Consider the following 19,600-nt stretch of genomic DNA (forward strand, 5'->3'; position numbering starts at 1 on the left):
TGGGGGCGGGAGGAGAAGGGGACGACAGAGGATGAGATGGTTGGATGGCATCTCCGACTCGATGGACATGGGTTTGGGTAGACTCTGGGAGTTGGTGATGGACAGAGAGGCCTGGCGTGCTGCAATTCATGGGGTCACAAAGAGTCGGACACGACTGAGCGACTGAACTGTTTAGTGGGGAAATAATTCTCTTAATGGTTCTTACAGTGGCAGGCAAAGGTTCTTCTGAGGTTTGAGAATTAAAGGAGATAAATAAATACCTAGCACAAAGGAAGAGCCCGATAAGTGTTAATTTTCCTGTCCTCTTCCTCCCAGAGACTGATCCTGCTCTCTCAGACTATTCACCAGGGATAAAGTATGCCTCTTAGAAACAAGAGTGGTATCCAGTAATTTTGTGGCTGACAGTAGACCTGGCTTCAGACAAAATTGAGAAATGACTTTTTCTTAATTTGGCCCTTTGGCCCTTCTGTTCCTTTTATTGTTTATTTCTAATGGCCATGCATATGTGAATTGCTCATAACATTAACTTTGTATTATATTACTGCAGTCCTAAATGTTATATATCAACTCAGTCTTTGTAGCTCTTATATCAGCATCACATGCATGATTGTCAGGAATTGGAAAAAGCTTGTTAAAAGTAGTAGTGGTAAAAATGGTTTTAAAAGATACAATGGAGATGGGTCATAGATGACCTTAGATGCCAAGTTAAAGAGCAGCACCCTGTGAAGGACACAGGCAGAGGTACACAGGCAGTGTCCCGTTCTTTTCAAATCTCCTGATGTGACTTTAGTAATAGTTTTTTCCAACTTCTACACGTGCCTAAGGCAGCAATGATGTGTTTGATGGCCTTCACAGCATCCAGGGAATTTCACCACTTTCCAGTTGTCTGTTGATTTCCTCCATGTCCTTGAAGGTTCCCTCAAACTCTCTTAAAACTTGTATTTGAACATCCAGAAATGACACTCATAGCCATAAGTCCAGCACACACTTGTGTAGCTTTTGAAGTTATGGGTTAAATACAAACTACAGAAAGAGAAGCCCTAGAAGAGTAGACAATAGTTAGTGAAGAACCCACTCAACACAGGAAAGTACAATAGAGTGCTCACTGGCAGTGAGCATTTGTGGAGTGATACATTAATGACACTTACTGACTGATTGTGTACTGTATTGTCTGCAGTTCTAACTCTCATAGGCTGAGAGTATATTTTAGCACTTAGAGCATGGGGAAAATATGCTCTAGTAGATTTAAGTATATGCCACTTAGAAAAATATTTCTGAGATCAAGTAACATTATAATTAGCACTGCATGATGGCATTGAATGGAGTATATGTATAATATAGAAAATTTCCAAGCATGTAAGATTTCTTATACTACATTTTTCACCCTCTTTCAGGGCTATTTTTAATTTCTAGTGTCCCTTCTCTCCCCCGCTAAGAGCTTTTAAAAATCACAAATGCGCACTCCCTTTCAAAAAAAAAAAAAATCATAACTTGCCTAACTCATATGATCCCTCTGATCCAAATTTGCTTCTCTTCTGCTCTAGTCTGCTTATCACAATACTCATTTTTTTCAGAGTTTGAGTGATCCAAACCATAATTGGAAAGAAAGAATATTCATTTGATTAAGTTCTTTTGAAATGTGAGTGGCTTATTTAGTCAACCTGAAATACTGGTGTATTGAAAGTTGTGACCTCTGTACTTGAGTGGATCTCTTAATTTACCCATTTTAGACAAAAATGACTAAGTGAAAAGTATTCCAGGCTAAGCAGGAAAAAGTGAATAAGGAGACCAGCAATACTGCCTAGGGTGTATTGCTGCTTACTGCAAGATGCCAGTCTGGGACTCAGTGGTGCTGCCCCCTCGCTCTTACATCATGCTCAGGGGAGATGTTGTGAGTGGACTATAGTGTGCTTTCCATTGAGACAGGACCTTAGAAGCAACCTCTCTCCATGTTCTAGGAAGCCACTACCATTTGGTTTAGGTTGATGGTCATGAAACTTATTTCCCATCTCTGATTTAAAACCTTACAACCTTAGCATTTTATAACATTTTTTACTGATGGATGTGTGCTACAGAATACTTCCCCTATACTTAAATGGAATTCCTTAAATATTAAACTAATTAGTATCTGAAAATTTGATTCATACAAAAAAAAAACTCTGTATCTGAAGGAATTGTTTAAGAACATGTTAAGTTTTTATTATAGCAGTTCATTTTTCTCCAGCAGAGTTCAGCTGTCATAGAGTCATGAAGATGGTTGATAATTGACCAGAGGTCAGGTTTTGCCATACAAATATAATGTGTGATATAGAAAAAGTGTTCAGAAACTTTGCTGTGGACCCTCTACTGAGCTGTATTCCTTCAGGGTCTTATCAAAAGGTTTAGCACCTCCTGGTGTCTGGCCTACATCAGCCACTGGCCATACATATACACGCTTCTTCCCCAGATATGATTGCCTGGCTGTGCTCCTACCAACAACATCGCAGCCATTCCCACTTCTGAACTTGGGCAGCAGGTTTCTTAACTTCTCTCTAACCCTTTGTTTCTTCATCTGTAGTGTGGATAACAGTACTTATCTCATTGTGGTGAGAATTAACTGAAATAATTTCATGTAAAACATGGTTCTTAGCATATAGTAGTATCTTAAATGATATTGTTAGAATTATACTTGAAAAAAATTATTAATAAATGAGAATTCAAATATAGGAATTGAGAATTCAGTGAACAAAAGGAAAAAGAACTACACAGTAAACCTATAAAAAACAAGAGAAGAATTTAAATTCCAAAATTGGTGAATTAGAAAACAGGAAAAATAAGAAACAAAAGGAAATGCACAACATTAGGAAAGTAAAACAGGATATAACCACAGATAGGAAGGAGATTAAAACATTGTAACAACTGAAATATTTACAGATGAAATATTATAATGTCTGGGATTTACTTCAAAATAATTAGTTATGAGAGTGGGGGGAAGTGAGTATTTCAAGCAAAATTGGCCATGAGTTGATAATTGTTATAGTTGAGTGCTGAATTCATGAGGGTTTGTTATACTATTCTATTATGTAAGCTTGAAGTTTTCCTTAAATTTGATTAAAATAAACATAATAGTGTACTAAGTATGGGCTTACCTGGTGACTCGGTAAAGAATCTGCCTGCAGTGCAGGAGACCTGGGTTCGATCCCTGGGTCAGCAAGATCCCCTGGAGAAGAGAATGGCAATCCACTCCAGTATTCTTGCCAGGGAAATCCCATGGACAGAGAAGCCTGGTGAGCTACAGTGCAGGGGGTCACAAAGAGTTGGACACAAATGAGTGACTGACACTTTTTTCACTTTCATATGAAGTATATCTCTATGCTAATATGAAAGTGTTGCTGAAATATGTGGGTTTTAAGAAAACCTGAATGATTTCATCTAGGAAAAAATGCAAAAACTATGACTTTACCAATAGGAAGGGAGAACTTTAAGTTATTAAAGAATATGTACTGCCATTGTCCTAAAACATATGAAAAATTTGTACTGCCTTCTAGTCTGTTTTATAAAGTTAGCGTAGCCCTGAAAATGAAAGAACACAGAAAAGGAAATTGTGCCAATTTAATTTATGAATATAGATGCAAAAGTCCTTTTAAAAATTTACTAATCAAATAGAGTTATAGTAAAGCAATGGAATTTTCCCAGAAATGCAAGCATATTAGGACATCTGTTGATCTCAGTTATCAAATCAGTGAGTCAAAGGAGAAAAACTAAGTTTATGATATTAATAGATAATAAAAGACATTTTACAAAATTGAATATTCATTCTTCTTTTAGTAAAGAGGAAATAGTCACGGGTAGACTCCGAGAGTTGGTGATGGACAGGGAGGCCTGGCGTGCTGCGATTCATGGGGTCGCAAAGAGTCGGACACGACTGAGCGACTGAACTGAGCTGAAACCCAAATATTGATAACCATATTTGAATGATTTTTGGAGTATATTCCCAAGTTAGGATCAAAGTAGCATTTATTAGTGTTTGCTTTATGCTCCATAGACTATGAGAAATTTGAGTTTTAGTCAGGGATTCGAAGCCACTGAAGCATATGAGATAGGGGTACAACCCAGCCTGATTTCTGTTTTTAAATTATTCTGGCTGCTGTGAAGGAAAAGAATTGTATAGGAGAAACTTGGAAAAAGGAAAATCAGTTAGATGGCGCTAGATGATAATGGCTTGTACTGACAATGTCAGAGGAAATAGAAATAGACAGATTTGAAGTATATTTTAGAGATAAAATATGTAGAATTTATTGATGGATTAAATATGAAGGGAAGGAAATTAGATTAGAAAGGAAAAAGCCAAAAAGGACTTACAGATATGGGGGATCAGTATTGATGCTGCTGCCTAAAATGAGGCAGTTTAGCTTCCCATTACACTGGAAATCAACTCCAAACGTCTTGATAGTCTGTAAAACCCTCCTTGATGTGGCCCAAACCTACCTCCCCATTTCCTTCTCTTTCCTTGGTGTTCACACATTCTAGCCACCAAGGTCTTTCATTTGTGTTTTGAGTTCATTAAGCTGATTTCCTAATCTCAGGGCTTTTGCATTTGCTGCTCATTCTGTTGGAAGACTCAAGACCATGAGTCAGCAAACTGTGTCTATAAAGGGCTGGGTAGTGAGTATTTTAGGCTTTGTGGCAACCACTCACGTCAGTGGTAGCCATTATGTAGGGCAAAACCAGCAGGAGCTGTTAGGTAAATAGCAATGGGCATGACCAGATTTAGCCCTTGACTGGCCCTGCTTAGCTGTAGTTTTCCCTTGCCTGAGGTCTTGGTATGGTTCTCTCATTATTATTTAGGTTCTTCCTGGAGGACAACTTGGCAAATAAGTCAGGATCAAGAAGCTTTAAAATGCTGTATACTCCACCTTTAGAAGGTGCCATCCCTGGTGGCTCAGTCGGTAAAGAATCTCCCCACAACACAGATCCCCAGGTTCTATCCCTGAGTCAGAAAGATCCCCTGGAGGAGGAAATGGCGACCCACTCCGGTATTCTTGCCTGGAGAGTCCCATGGACAGAGGAGCCTGGTGGGCTACAGTCCATAGGGTTGCAGAGATTCAGACATGACTGAAGCGACTTAGTATGCACTACCTCTAGAAATACAGTGCCATTTCTAGAAATTATTTCTAATAAACTGTGAATGTACACAAAACATGGAGACATTCCAATGATATAGATCAAATACCCAGCACCCCAAGGAATTTATATAGTAGAATCCTCTGTAGTCATTAATGACACATTGAGGCTGATTTAATAATAGAAAACAAGGGTCAGCAAACTATACCTGAAACCTGCCCCCTATTTTTGTTAATGAAGTTTTATTGGAACACAACCTCACCCATTCTTCTTCTTGCTGCAGTGGCGGTGTTGACACCAGTATGACTTGCAAAGCCATATTTTCTGACCCTCTACAGAAAAAAAAATGATAATATTGTGTAGTATGGTTCAAGTGTGTGCATGTATATATTCAGAAAAAAACTAGAAAGCATCGAAATAGTGAATTTTTCCCTCTTTTGTTTTTCTCCTTTTTGTTTATCTTTATTATTTAAGCTTTCTATCCTGGACATGCATAATTTTTATAATGAAAGTTACTTAAATAGTAAGGTGAATGATAAAACCAATAAGACACAAAAATGAAAAACTAGCTGAAAATTTTAAAAGATAAATTTACAGATAGTTAAAAGTTAGAGGCAGGAGAATATCAACAATAGTATCTAGTTTCATGGGCACAACCACACAAGTAGTGTCCATTTCAGACTTCAGTATATGATACTTAATTGGGCAGCCGTTATTTGCGTTTCTCCTATGTGCTGTTTGCTTTAAAGATATAAGCAAGTATGGTGCCTCTTCCAAAGATTAACCTGGTAGGGACAATGGGATATGCTTAAATACTAATAAATGCCATAAACAATGTCCTGAAGGACTTCAAGAGCTTTTGTTCTGGTTAGACCAGAACACCCAAGTAAAGCAATTGTTCAGTGATATCTTATATATTGAGCTACTGTTTTAACTTTGTTTATGGTGCCTTTTGATGTAAAGGAGTTTTTAAATTTTATAACCAAATCTATATCAATGTTTTCCTTTATTCTTGCATTTTCTAAACAGGTAGCCAAATACCACCACATCTCCCTCAGAGGTAAAGCGTCCCATTCTTTTCTGTCGCTATGCTTATCTTTTATACAGCAGTATCATGCTGTTTTAATTAAGGTATCATTTCAACTGAGGAAGACTTAGTTCAGATTTTGGTATCTGAAATATTGCTTTATATTTTAGGGGTAATATTAAAAAGCATAACTCGCAGTAAAATGTGAATTGTTAACCTGAGCATCACTAGTCATTAAAGCCAATTTAGACCAGCCCTTTAAATTCAAAAAAAGGTAATTTGGTTACTACTGTTCTTAAATGTTACAAGAGTAAAGTTGGTGACTGCTGTGTACGGAGACACTCCTGTTTTGTTTTGTGCACCTTAGTTGGTTGTATAGTAACCGTGACGTTTGCCTCTTCTTGGCAGTCTTAAGAAGCACCTCGTGTTGAGAGACTGGTTCAGTGTTATCTGTAACACCTAATAGGCCCTCTAATATTTGCTCAACACAGGACAGCAGCACTGAGCTCTCATGGTAGCTCTGTCATCAAATATGTGCCTGCCTTCACTGTAGTTCCTTCATGTTTGGAGCAAACCTGCTGATTTCTAGATGCTCTTCAGTTCTTGAAAATTCAGTGATTTTTATGAAACTTGTACAGGGTATGTAGATTAACATTTGAGGTTTTTATTGGTTCCACATAGATTGTGTACGTTAAGTAGAGTATTTTCCCACAGATCTTGATTGTTCTGTCGTTTGGTTCTGTTTAAATGGCACTGTCTCAGTGATCATGTCTGAATATTGGCATTCTTTAAAAAATATTTCTCAAAGCAAAAATACCTTAGAAGAACTTCTGGAAGCTATTAGAGGATGAAATGGAATAAGAGATTGTCTGGTAGTTTCACCCTTCCTTCTTTTCCAGATTTACTTCAGTAAATGCTCCTTTTGCTTACTGATAACCCAGGGAGTGGACTTTTTTTTAATTTAGATTTTATCAGCTAGGAATGTGAGTTTTAACTGTGGTCCTTGAAGTCTTTAACCTGGTTGATAATTGATGTTTAGAAACCAACATGAATTTAAATGTAATTTACTTTCATTTAAGATAGGAAGAATCTGTCCTTACATCACCATCAAAAAGTTTCTTGCATATGGTCATTTTCTTCCCATAGTTCAGAAACTCTTCCTCATTGACAGGGAACACGCATTACATGTCTACATGTAACCTTAACGTAGTCTTGAAACTGTCCTTTGGAGTATGTGTATAAACATTTCAAAGGGCAAAATTTCACATGTGAATCGACGACTTATTATTTTAACAGTGCTGACTAGTTTCAGTTGCTTTTAAAGTGCCATATAGTTAAGAAATACCAACCTATCTCAGGATTCTGAAATGAAAGAACGTTCATTTCACTGGTTGTGAAAATCGTCCGGATTTCTGGGAACCAGGCGTATGAACATTTCAACAGGATTCTGCTATCAGCAAATCTGTTCTAGTTTCCTGTTCTGGCCTCCCTGCCTATCAGCTACATTAGTGCCCTCACCATTACGGTTCTCCTTTCTTTTACCACAGGAAAATTGTCAGGCCTCTTTCTCTAGCGTTTCGGGACCCGCCTGACAGGAAATTTTCTAATTGCCGGAACAGCTGGTAGGGGAAAACTTTGCAGGGGCTTGGCCTTCCCTTTCTAACTTAAGTTTTACAGTCAGAAATTCTTCTATCACCATCATGGTTTCGTAGCCATGTTTAAATTTCTGTCTTTTCGTGTTCGCTCTATACAGGTAAGCTTTGTTCAACTTCTTTAAAGACTAAAATGTTTCGGTTGGAGCTGAGTATAATTACACTAATTAAACAATTATTTTACTTTATATGTTCTTATAAGTAGCTTTTCAGAATTCAAAACCAGTTCTTAAGGAACATTTAAAGGATGTAATTTCTGTTTACTTAAAGTAAACCAGCTATTTATATTCTACATTTCAACTCTGTGTATTTTCTCAAGTTATTTTACATTGGCTTTTTAGTGCTAAAGTAATTTTTATCTTGTTAGTGTTTATAATTTTGTATTATAAAACAGATGACTGTAACTCTCAGTATTAAACTAGGCCTGAACAAAATTGGAAAAGGAGATTACCATGTAATAATAATGAAAGCAGCATTGTAAGAGAATGTCTAATTTTAAACAGCCAAGAACTTAAAAGCAGAGTTTTGTTGAAATTAGTTCTTTTAAAAATTTGAAGTTTTTAATCGATTATATTTTAAGTGGGTAATTTTATCTTAGAGTAGGCACACTTTTCAAAGCATAACTTTGTTAAAATGCGTTTGTGAATAATTTGCATTGTATTTAATCTAAAAGCATGCCAAAATCAACTTGATATTTTCCCATGAGAATTGTGCTGTCCTGCTGCTCTTTAAAGAGAATTAAAATTGTTGATCGGGATTCCCGACTGGGAGAAAACTCAGTGCTCTTTGCAGCAGTTATTGAGAATATTAGTCTGGGAAACTAGCAGTGCTCTTTTCTCAAGCATAGATTCAAGAAACTGGCTTGGAATGCTCTCTTAAAGAATTTGATTAAATGAGAAATGTTGAGCATATTTATCATTCATTAGCAAATCAAGTAAATTGAATTTGATCAAATTGTAATCTAGAATAAATTAAAATGTAGTTTCTCACCACAACTTGAATAACCAGCCTAATTATGTGTCACAGCCAAAAAATTAACATGTCTTTTTAAAATTAAAAAATGTGTATTATGGAACTATAAGTATCTATATAGAAAGCAGTGTTTAATTTTGGGTTATATTTAAGAGGTAAATATAATCTTATAATTTCATTTGTCAGAGTGTTTTTTTTTATGATAGGCCACAAAATGAGTACATATCCATGAGTAGAAAATACTTATTTATTGGCTTTTACTAAGGAATATTTAAATATTTTATTTCCAGCTTCAACAATATTTTCTGACATTAAAAACAATTTTAAAAATACAAATGCCTTAAGAACACACTTCCTGACTCAAGGGAGGGGAGGAAAAAGGAAATTATGTATACAAGGCAGGGCATAATGCCAAATGTTGAATCATTCTTTAAAATCAGTTAATGTCACCCAGTTTGGTTTTTTAGTGTTTGGATGCTAAAACATTAGGTTTTCTATAACACAGGTAGGCAGCATCAATTTCAGTTCCTTTTCTTTAATCCTTTTAAAAAGCATTTTAAGAACAAAATTCTGTTTTTTCCCTTTCAACTTGGAAAGGAAACATTGAGTTAATTTTTCCCTATTAAGGGGTCAACTTCAAAGACTATTTAAGACAAAAACCTATGGACCTTTTCTTGGTCCTGGGAAACAAACGAGGTGACCTTTCACTGTGACGGGAGGAGCACCAAAAGATCCATCTGTCCATGAATTTTCTTCTGCCATTTTTCTGTGATGTCTAAAATGATACTCTTTACAAATGCCTAAAATTACAGATTTTTTTTAACTGAACGGACTTTGTTTTATCTATCAGGGTCATATCTCAACAAGTGTTTACCCAGTAGTACATCTTTGAAACCCTGGGTAAATTCCTCAAGAGCAGATACTTTTCTGTATCTTAGTATTGCTAATACCTAGCACCATACCGGACTCATAATCTGAATTGCCTTCTAACAAAAAGGAAGGACCCTAAGAGAATATGTCATAGATCAGAAACACTTCCATCAGGACCAGGCAGTCATGAAGGAAAAGTACAAGAGCTGCCTGAGTTTTAGTCTCCTCTTGAACCTTTCCTTTTCTTCCTCTCCATCTCAGTCTCTGATCCGAACACTAGTTTCCCTTTGTGCGCCATACTGGCCTTTGCACTGGTTTGTCCATTTGCCTGGAATGCTCTTCCCCCAGATGGCTGACTCCCTCAACTCCTTCAGGAAATAGCGTCTTTTCAGTAAAGCCTGCCCTGGTGTTTTTATTTCAGATTGCAAGGCCTTCTTTCCATCCATGCACTTCTGATCCCTCTTATCCAACTTAATATCTTTTTTCCACAGTAGGTATCATGTTCTAAGATGAACTTACTATAACTACTATTACTAGTAGTAGTAGTAGTACTACTACTACTTATTATTATTAGGTCTCTTCCAAAACAGCAAAGATTTTGTTCTGTTTCATTTATCGTATGTCTCAGATAACTAGAAGAGTGCCTGGCATGTATTAGGTGTTCAATAAATAAATGTTTAAATGGATGAACGAATGAATTCCCATTCATAAATGGAGAGTATTGAACACCTAGGCTGGAGTGCCAAATGTCTGAAAGTGCTTTGAATGTAGATGAAGGATACAGGATTGTGATGTAGACCAGCTGCCAGCCTCATAATTTTACCTACAAGTACACCTTTATCAAATAAATGTGGACTTTGTAAAAATAAAAATATGAAATTTGTTATAAGTTTTTTAAATAACGCAAGCTAAGTTTTTGTGATAATGAATGGGCAGGTCCATATATCAGTTAAAGTGCAGTTGTTCCAGAAAATGTAAAAATGTGAGCCTCACAGAAAAATTATAATGGTTATAATGTATAGTTCTACTCTACCTCATTGACAAAATTCTTTTCCCATAAAATTATAGTTGCTTCACTGTATACTTAAAGGCAAAAACACAGTTTTACAAACTATCAAGCTGTAATTCTATGTTTTCATATGACAGATTCATTTCAGTAGCAGTTGATTTAGTGACATAAAGGTAGGTTTGTCACATACGAATGTCAGTCTGTCCTTGGTTATCAATGTCTTCAGAAATCTGATATTCTTCCCTGCATCTATCTCACTGGATTCCAAATATGAGCTGGAAGAGCACGCTGTTGCTTTCCTATCTGTTATCCAAGATTGCCCAAGCATTAGTATAATGTCCTAATTGAACCTCAAGATCATTTCTGAAATATTCATGGTCTAATAACTTGGAAAGACTGGTAACATAAAGCACAATTTGGGAATTAAGATACCAACCAAGGATATTATGCCTATTATGCTACTGTGACTTCACATATACATAAAAGTAGATAGAAAATGGTTTACTGATATGATTAGTAAAAATTTCAACTGGAAAGGAACAGAAAAATGTGTTGGGAATAGAACAGTGGCAAGTTTTTGGAACTTGAGCCATAGGCATTGATCTTTTCTCTCTACCCCCAAGGACAATTTTTATATTCTCTGCACTCCCAATTTAGAAAAAGATTTTTAAAAGTCTAGTATCCTCAAAATGATTGCATCCATTTTGAGGAGGATGTGGTAGGGGAGTGGAGGAAAGCGCTATTTAAAAAAAGAAGCTGAGAAAAGAAGGATTTGAAGATTTATTTTAAAACAAGATTTACCATAATAAAAACTTTGATATGAAGGTGGGAAAATAAAGTCAAGGATGTCTCTCAGAAAAGAGACAGAAACCAGGAGAAAAAAAGATGAGAATTAAATTCCAGACATGCAATGTCCAATTGATAGAGTTGTAAAAAGAGAAACCCTGAAGAGTAGTTGGAAGGAATTTATCAAAGAAATGTTAGAATTCTGTCAGAGTTAAAAAATTCAAGTCTTTAGATTATAAAGGTTCAGCAAGCTTCTAGCATTCTGAAGGAGAGGAGACCATTTTTATCTCAGTGTGGAATTTCAGAAATACAAAAACAGAAAATTCTTAAAACTTCCAGAAAAAAAACCAGATCACGTACTAAAAAGTGTGTATCAGGCTAGCATCAGCAGCAGTGCTGACTGCTAGAAGGCAGTGGACGAATGGCGCCAACATTCTTGGGCAGGGTTGTTTTTATTCTAAAATTTGGTAGCAAGCCAAACTATACAAATGTGAAGACAAAATAAAGACATTTTCAGATGTGTGAGATCCAGAAAGTTTTCTTCCACATCACCTTTCTTAGGAAGTTAGAAGGGAGTGATCTAAGAAAGAGAGAAACGTGGGAAACTGAAAATAGTAGATTCAACCAGGAAAGCACTGAAGATACATCCTGAGATAATACCTATGCGGCAAGGTCTAGAGAACAACCCTTCCTGAGGGAGGGTAAGAAAGGCTCTCAGAAGAATAGAAAGTATGATTAAAAGCTAAGATTTCAAGTCCCCTTGGATTGTCCCAGAAGTCACTGTTAGGGACCGTATGAAAAGAAATTTAATAAATCTCCTAGCCTTCGTTTGAACAATGTATTGTCATGAAAATCCTGCTGCTTGTATAGGCGTTCAGCTTTTAGAATCAGGCTTTGGGGAGAGCCAGAAGAATTTGGTAGTGGTTACAGGAGAGGATGTTAATTTTCTTAATTTTAACAGCCTTACATATTAATACAAAGAAGCTATCAGCAGGTGGGGGGTAGTTTGAGGAAAAGAATATATGGGCACTATTACTCTCTTACAAAGTGAAGAGTTAGGATCCTGTCTAAAACTTACCAAAAAAAACGAGAGGGTTTTATGAAAATAATTATCAGATAATAGGGAAGATGATGATGAATAGAAGGGGCATAATATAAGTAAGTCCATCTTATTTTTAAATCAGTAGGCATTGTCGTAAAGTTAATAAACTAAAAAATTATCAAAATTAGTGCAGAAAGAATTAGATTTTTTTTTAAAGTTTAGGTATGGCGGTGAGAAGAGACTTGCTTTTCATCATAAACTATTCTGCCACTATTTGATTTGTTACCCATGTGTAAGTATTACTTTGATTTTAAAGACAAAAAATTTAGGGAACAGGAAATAACCCAGCTTGACAAAAGACTGTATAAGGGAATGTTGGGAAATAATGCCAGAAAAGGCAGTTGAGACCATGTTGCAGAGGACCTCCAGTGCCAAGGTGAAGCAGTGCATTTAATTTGGGAAAACTTGGAGAAGTTTTTGAGCAGTTGGTCATGTAACTGGAGCATCTACTTTCAGAAAATGAATCTGTCAGGAGGATGAATTGGAGTGGCAGTGGCAAAAAGGGGCATGATGAGTGACCAAGCTAGTTTCAGTTTCCTACAGGAAAGATAATGAAGGATTACATCTAGACAGTGTTACTGGAAATAGAATGAAAGGTATTCCCAGCACTGTGCTTAATACATAGTAGGTGCTTAGTGTGGTTATTCAATGAAGGGATCTGAGGAGACTCTTCATTTTTTTAGTAGTTTTTTGACAATGAAAGGAAAGGAAGGGTAGTCATCAAAAATGAAATCTTTCTTGAATAGTAACTGCTGTTTATTTTGAGATCCGTGGCCTGATTGTAGCTCACACTGTGGGAATGAGACTTGATCCTGTATGCCTGTGACAAAATGCAGAACGGTTATAATCAGTAATCCTTCCCTGCCTGTGTTGTGTTTTTATTTGTGACAGATAATTGTAATGGGTATTTGCTATGAAATATAAGATGAAAAAATGTTGCAGCCTAATAAATTACATCCCAATTAACCCAAGAAAAAAAGTGCTAAAATATACAGAGTATGATAATAGTCTGTGACAAGCTTATGTTTCTTGTTTTGTTGGGTTTTGTTTTATTGTAGTTTCAGGCTGATTTTTATGCGTCTTGATTAAATAAGGTGTACTTAATCTTCTGATCTCAGGGTAAATAAATAATTGAAATTATATGTATACTTATATGTATTTTCAGCCTTTCTCTTCTGACACCTCTCAAATATAGTAAAATAACCACCATCTTTAAGTATCCTTTTCTTAACTGTAAGATCTTCTACTGTTCCATCATGCTGGAAAGACATTTTTTTTATGTCTAATCCTCCATCCAAATGTTAAATCTTTTTTGATGTTGTGTTTTAGAGTTATCCCTTTCTCCCCTCTCAGATCTCAGGTTGTCCTAGAAACAGGAAGTAACTTAGATATTTCAAACACAATAAATTTCAGCATGCTAATTCAGATGGCCTTGCTGAGGGTAGAAATTGCCACATTTACTTTGGAATATGTTTCAACCCCTCTCCCCAATAATCAGGTTTTTTTGTGTATAGTATTGGTTCTACCTGATACAGCCACATATCAGAGCATAGCAGATTAGTCTGATCTGTTTTCAGACTTCTTTACACCCTATGCCCTCAGCCAATGAAACTAATTATTCTGATTATTTCCATTAGGGAGCATGAAGACTTGAAAATATTCAGTGCTAATGTTATGTAGAGGTTTAACTGGCCTGTGTGGTTGGCTGGTATTATTCTGTCTCTGACATTTAACTTAAAGTACATTTGCTTGGCGTGTGTTCTCTTTTTACTTGTCAGTAAACGCAGTTTATGTATGTTAACATGAGGATTTCTGATATGATACACTAAATTTATATTGCTTGATTTATAGCCAGAGGAAGTAGCTCTAACTATGTTTTATCCCCGTATATTTGTATCAACAGGAAGAAGGCAATATCAAAGAAATTGCAATCACACATCATGTAAAGGAAGGACATGAAAAGGCAGATCCTTCCCAATTTGAACTTTTAAAAGTATTAGGGCAGGGATCATTTGGAAAGGTAAGTCATGAATATGTACTTTTTAAAAAGTTGTTTTTTGAAATTCATGTATATTTCATACAAATGGGAAACAGAAATATTTTATTGAAATACTACTGATCTCCCTACAAAGCAGTATTTTCTATGTTTTTACAATTCTCACTGTCAATAAGTGTGAGAAAGTGAATAAAACCATTCAAAAGTACATTGGAAACTTTCGTAAACTGGCAGTATTCAGTTCATTTTATCTTCAAGGCGTTCAGTTCAGTCGCTCAGTTGTGTCTGACTCTACGACCCCATGGACTGTAGCACACCAGGCTTCCCTGTCCAACACCAACTCCCAGAGCTTGCTCAAACTCATGTCCATTGAGTTAGTGATACCATCCAACCATCTCATCCTCTGTCGTCCCCTCCTCCTCCCCCCTTCAATCTTTCCCAGCATCAGGGTCTTTTCAAATGAGTCAGTTCTTCACATCAGGTGGCCCAAGTATTGAAGCTTCAGCATCAGTCATTCCAGTGAATATTCAGGACTTGATTTCCTTTAGGATTGACTGGTTTGAGCTTGCAGTCCAAGGGACTCTCCAGAGTCTTCTCCAACACCACAGTTCAAAAGCATCAATTCTTCGGTGCTCAACTTTCTTTATAGTCCAACTCTCACATCCATCCATGACTACTGGAAAAACCATAGCTTTGACTAAACTGACCTTTGTCAGCAACCTCTCTAATTGCACTTCTCAAATGATAAAAAAAAAATCACAAAATGTTCCTGTGATACACTGGTCTCTTTTTGAGGCTTCATGTAGAATTGGAAGGTGATCCTGTGGTATATTCTAACACTGCATGTCAGTCTTTCCTCTGGAGTGTCCCTAATTCCAGCAGAAAGTGAATAGGTACTTCCAAGGAAATAGGGTGGGGGGTTAGCACTACATATATGAAATTGGGGGACTTCTAGCTTGTCTTTAAAATGAGTGCAAAGGTTGCACTCTAATCAGTGATATCTGTGTCTGTTTTAATATCTAAAAATATTTCCCAAATCCACTAGCTGAAATTGCAACATCTTTATCATTTTTCCCCCTGTTGCATACCTCAGGAGTACTTCCTGTACTCCATTTTGGGAAATACAGCTTTATAATCACTACTACTTGACCTGTCTATCTAGTACATTTCTCATCAAGAGGAACTTTCTGAGAGTGCATTCAACTTTCACCATGCAATGCTTCTTTGCCACCTCACTGAGGAAGCATTTGAAGATAACATGCTTTGCAAGTTTCAAAACAACACCAGTTTTTCTCTCTTGTGTATTTTAATGGGACTATTTAGCAATTCTTGGCTAACATAGGTAATCTGTTACAGCTGTTAACTTCTTTCAAACCCAAAATGATATTTTTAATCCAGATACAGATTAAGTAGCCAGAAGAAGATAATGGTTGCAAGTTTGCACTCTAGGTCAGCCAGAGGTGGATTCTCTTTCTTTTTTTTCTACGTACTTGCTATTTGTGCTTGAGCAAGTTACTGAACCTCTTAGAGCACCCTTTCCCTCTTTTAGGCAGTCATCAGGTATTGAAGTTCTCAGTGTTCCATTCTAGGCTCCCTTCTCCTCATTCTCTACCCGCTCCTAATTACTTTCTCTATGTCCACTATCTTAATAAAACCCTCGTACAGCTGACCTAAGAGACTTGCACCTTCAGTCTAGATTGTGCCTCCAAGCTCTGAACTCTATGTATAGCTACTTGATTTTTTTCTTTTTGCATGCCTTAAAGTCAGTTTAAACTCAACATGTATAAGACCAAACTCATGATTTTCCCCTAACCCCCAAACTTCTCCTGTTTTATTTTTCTCCATCACTATGAATGGCATCCATTCTTAACATATCCTTCTGGTCCCCACCCTTCCCTCTCCCCTCACCTCTATCAATATTATTTGTCCACAAGTTTTGTTGATCTAGTAAAGATTTCTCAAATCATGCTTGTTTTCTCTTTTTCCCTGCCACTTCTTCAGTCTGTGCCACCACCATTTCCCCTGACCTATTGAAGGAGGCTCCTACCTTGGGCTTCCCAAATTTATTCTTGCCTCAAGCCATTATTTACAGGGCAGCCAAGAGGAGCTAGTCTTGTACTCCACCCTCTTAACCCTTTGGTAGCCTCCCTTTGCTTTCAGGAGAAAGATGAATTCTTTAAGATGGTAGAGAAGCCCAAGTCTGCCCCCTAACTACCTCCTTAACATCACTTTATATACTTTCGCTACCTGTGTTCTGGCCACATGGGCCTCTTTTTCAGTCTGTAAGCAAAAGCCTTTTGCACGTGCTGTTCCCTCTGCCTGAAACACTGTGTCCCACCCCCACCTCTTCCTCCTCTGGTTAGCTCCTGTCATGCTTATGAGCTCAAAGAAGTCTTCCCAGCCGTACTGATTAGGTCATATTCGTCTCTTTTACCCTTGCAGGACATTACATACCTCATCTTCACAGCACTCACTACAGTTGCAGTCTTTTGTTTGTGTAGTTATTCTTTTATTGGCTATCTCCCACACTAGACTGTATGTTCTATGAGTGCAGGGGCCATGAACTCCTTGTACCATGTCTCAGTATTGAACCAGTAGCACGGTACCTAGCACATAGTTCTGGAAAGAATTAATGAGTAAATAATGTCCTACCCTCGTAAGGTAGTAGTGAGAATTAAATCATGTAAGGTCAAGCACATAATATCTGCTATGTGATTGTATTATCATGTAATTTATTATGGATAAACCAAAATAGATGGACTTATTTCAGCATATTATATTTTCCGGGAACAAAATATTGAAGTTTCCAGGAGTTAGCATGCTTCTCCCTTTATTCCTTTAAGAGTAACTTAAATACCTTACTAAAAATAGCAAACATTAAAAATAGGGCGTCTCCTTTCTTACTCATCCTCAAAAGCTAATCTAAGCCAAGGAAACAGGGATGACCTGTCACAGCCTAGAATAGCTTCATGGGGGAGTTAGAAAGGTCAGAAATGCTGGTGGGAGAAGATCCAATGGCATTTGGGACTGCCGCTGCTCCTGCTGTGCTTGACTGGTTACCTGCCAGAGGCAGCGGAATAAGAGGGCCCTGAGCAGAAGCACAGAACTGGGTAGCTGGCCCAATCCTTATCCCGATGTCACCACTGTGACTCTAGCTGTTTCACCTCTCAAAGTCCTAGCTTGGGCAGCTATAAAATAGACATTGCTTAGTAGGCCTGCTTCCCAAAATTATCATGAATGATGCATTACAAATCCTCGTGAAAGTCCTTTGCAAAACTAAGATGTGCTGAAAGGTATCAAGAGGGTACTTTCAAAGAAGGGTGAAGAAAGCTTACAACCCATGAAGACAATATTTCTTATAGAATGGCCCAAAGAAACTTGATTAGGGACTCTTAAGAATGAATAATAAATATCATATAAATCCTCACTATCCCTACCTAATTAGAATTTATTTCAGTTCAGAAATACTCATGATCTCTGACTGCCTTTAATATTTGAACATCATTCCTTCTTAGGAACCACCCTGACTGAGAATATACTTTTTCTCCCCAAGTTGACTCACTGCTAGCTGGCTGAAAGAAAGTTTCACCAGGGGCCATGGTGAAGGGGGACAAGGGGAAAGATTTGGGCAGAGAAGCACACCCTACATCAGGGTTTCTGTGTACATTGTGGCACTTTTCAGTGAGGTCATTGCCCATTGTCTTTGGAAAAATTTCTCAAAGTGAGGAACTCTGCCTTGCACTGGAATCAGTTGAATGAATCAGATTTTGATTTTGTGCTAATAGTCTAGTGTGCTGATGCAGATAATTGAGAGCTGACCCTAGAATTATTCCTTGATTATAGTTGTGTCTCTTAGTATCTGTGGCAGCTCAGTAGCGCTGCTAGGAAAGAATGGGTAGAAGAAAAAAAGTTGAAATTCAGGTCCATTTAGCAACACTGTTTAAAAGTTTGATGGAAAAGATCATGAAACTCATGGTCAAAATGAGTAGGAAGGGGTACATTGATAGGTTTGTATTAGCCATGTTATAGCATGACCATGAGTTATTTAGAGCAGGCTTTATTCATTTTGCATAAATCTCACACTGAAGTTTGAAAGCAGCTAAAAATATTTGGACAATCAAGAAGCTCAGTAACATACCTGGGAATTGTATTCTTAATATTTAGGTTATATGTGTATATTTGATTTTTAAAAGATGGGGAAGCAGTGTTCTGACTTAGTTTACATTAAATATTTATGAGTAGGCTTCTTCAGTATAAGTGTTTTCAATTGTTCTGCCCAAGTCAAAACTGCAGTGAGATATCACCTCACACCAGTCAGAATGGCCATCATTAAAAAGTCTACAAATAGTAAATGCTGGACAGGGTGTGGGAAAAAGGTAACCCTCCTACACTGTTGGTGGCAATGTAAATTGGTACAGCCACTATGGATATTCCCTAAAAAATGAAAAATAGAGTTGCCATATGATCCAGCAATCTCACTCCTGGACATACATCCAGAGAAAACTGATTGGAAAAGATACATGTACCCCAATGTTCATAGCAGCATTATTTACATAGCCAAGACATGGAAGCAACCTAAATGTCCATCAGTAGATGAATGGATAAGGAAGATGTGGTGTGTATATACAATGTAATATACTTGGCCATACAGAAGGATAAAACAAATGCCATTTGCAGCAACATGGATGGACTTAGAGATTATCATACTAAGTGAAGTAAGTCAGAAAGAGAAAGACAAATATCCTATGATATCACGTATATGTGGAATCTAAAATATGATACAAATGACCTTATTTACAAAACAGGAATAGACTTACAGGCAAAGAAAACAAAGTTATGGTTACCAAAGGGGAAAGAGGATAAGGGAGGGATAGATTAGGAATTTGGGATTAGCAGATAGCAACTACTATATATAAAATAGATAAACAACAAAGTCCTACTGTATAGCACAGGGAACTAACTATATCCAATATCCTGTTGTAAACCATAATGAAAAAGAATGAATATATAAATGGAATCACTTTGCTGTACACCAGAAACTAACACATTGTAAATCAAGTATACTTCAGTTTAAAAGTAAAAA

The 19,600-nt window shown here is 36.9% G+C and overlaps 1 protein-coding gene across 22 annotated transcripts in view; it reads left to right on the forward strand.

Annotated features, from left to right (window-relative positions):
* RPS6KA3 (ribosomal protein S6 kinase A3) overlaps nt 1-19,600 on the forward strand; it is a 151,731-nt gene that overhangs the window by 86,136 nt on the left and 45,995 nt on the right. For 20 of the 22 annotated variants that reach the window (XM_081565983.1, XM_081565987.1, XM_081565977.1 and 17 more), the window contains one exon: nt 14,425-14,541. In XM_081565983.1, coding sequence (XP_081422109.1) covers nt 14,425-14,541 — 117 coding nt within the window. Of the gene's footprint in view, nt 1-7,795; nt 7,884-14,424; nt 14,542-19,600 lie in introns of those variants that run through there. The other 2 variants (XM_081565988.1, XM_081565992.1) reach the window with 2 other exon arrangements.

The sequence above is a fragment of the Giraffa tippelskirchi genome, chromosome X (genome assembly GCF_054371585.1).
Source record: "Giraffa tippelskirchi isolate mGirTip1 chromosome X, T2T-mGirTip1v1.2.pri, whole genome shotgun sequence".
NCBI lineage: Eukaryota > Metazoa > Chordata > Mammalia > Artiodactyla > Giraffidae > Giraffa > Giraffa tippelskirchi.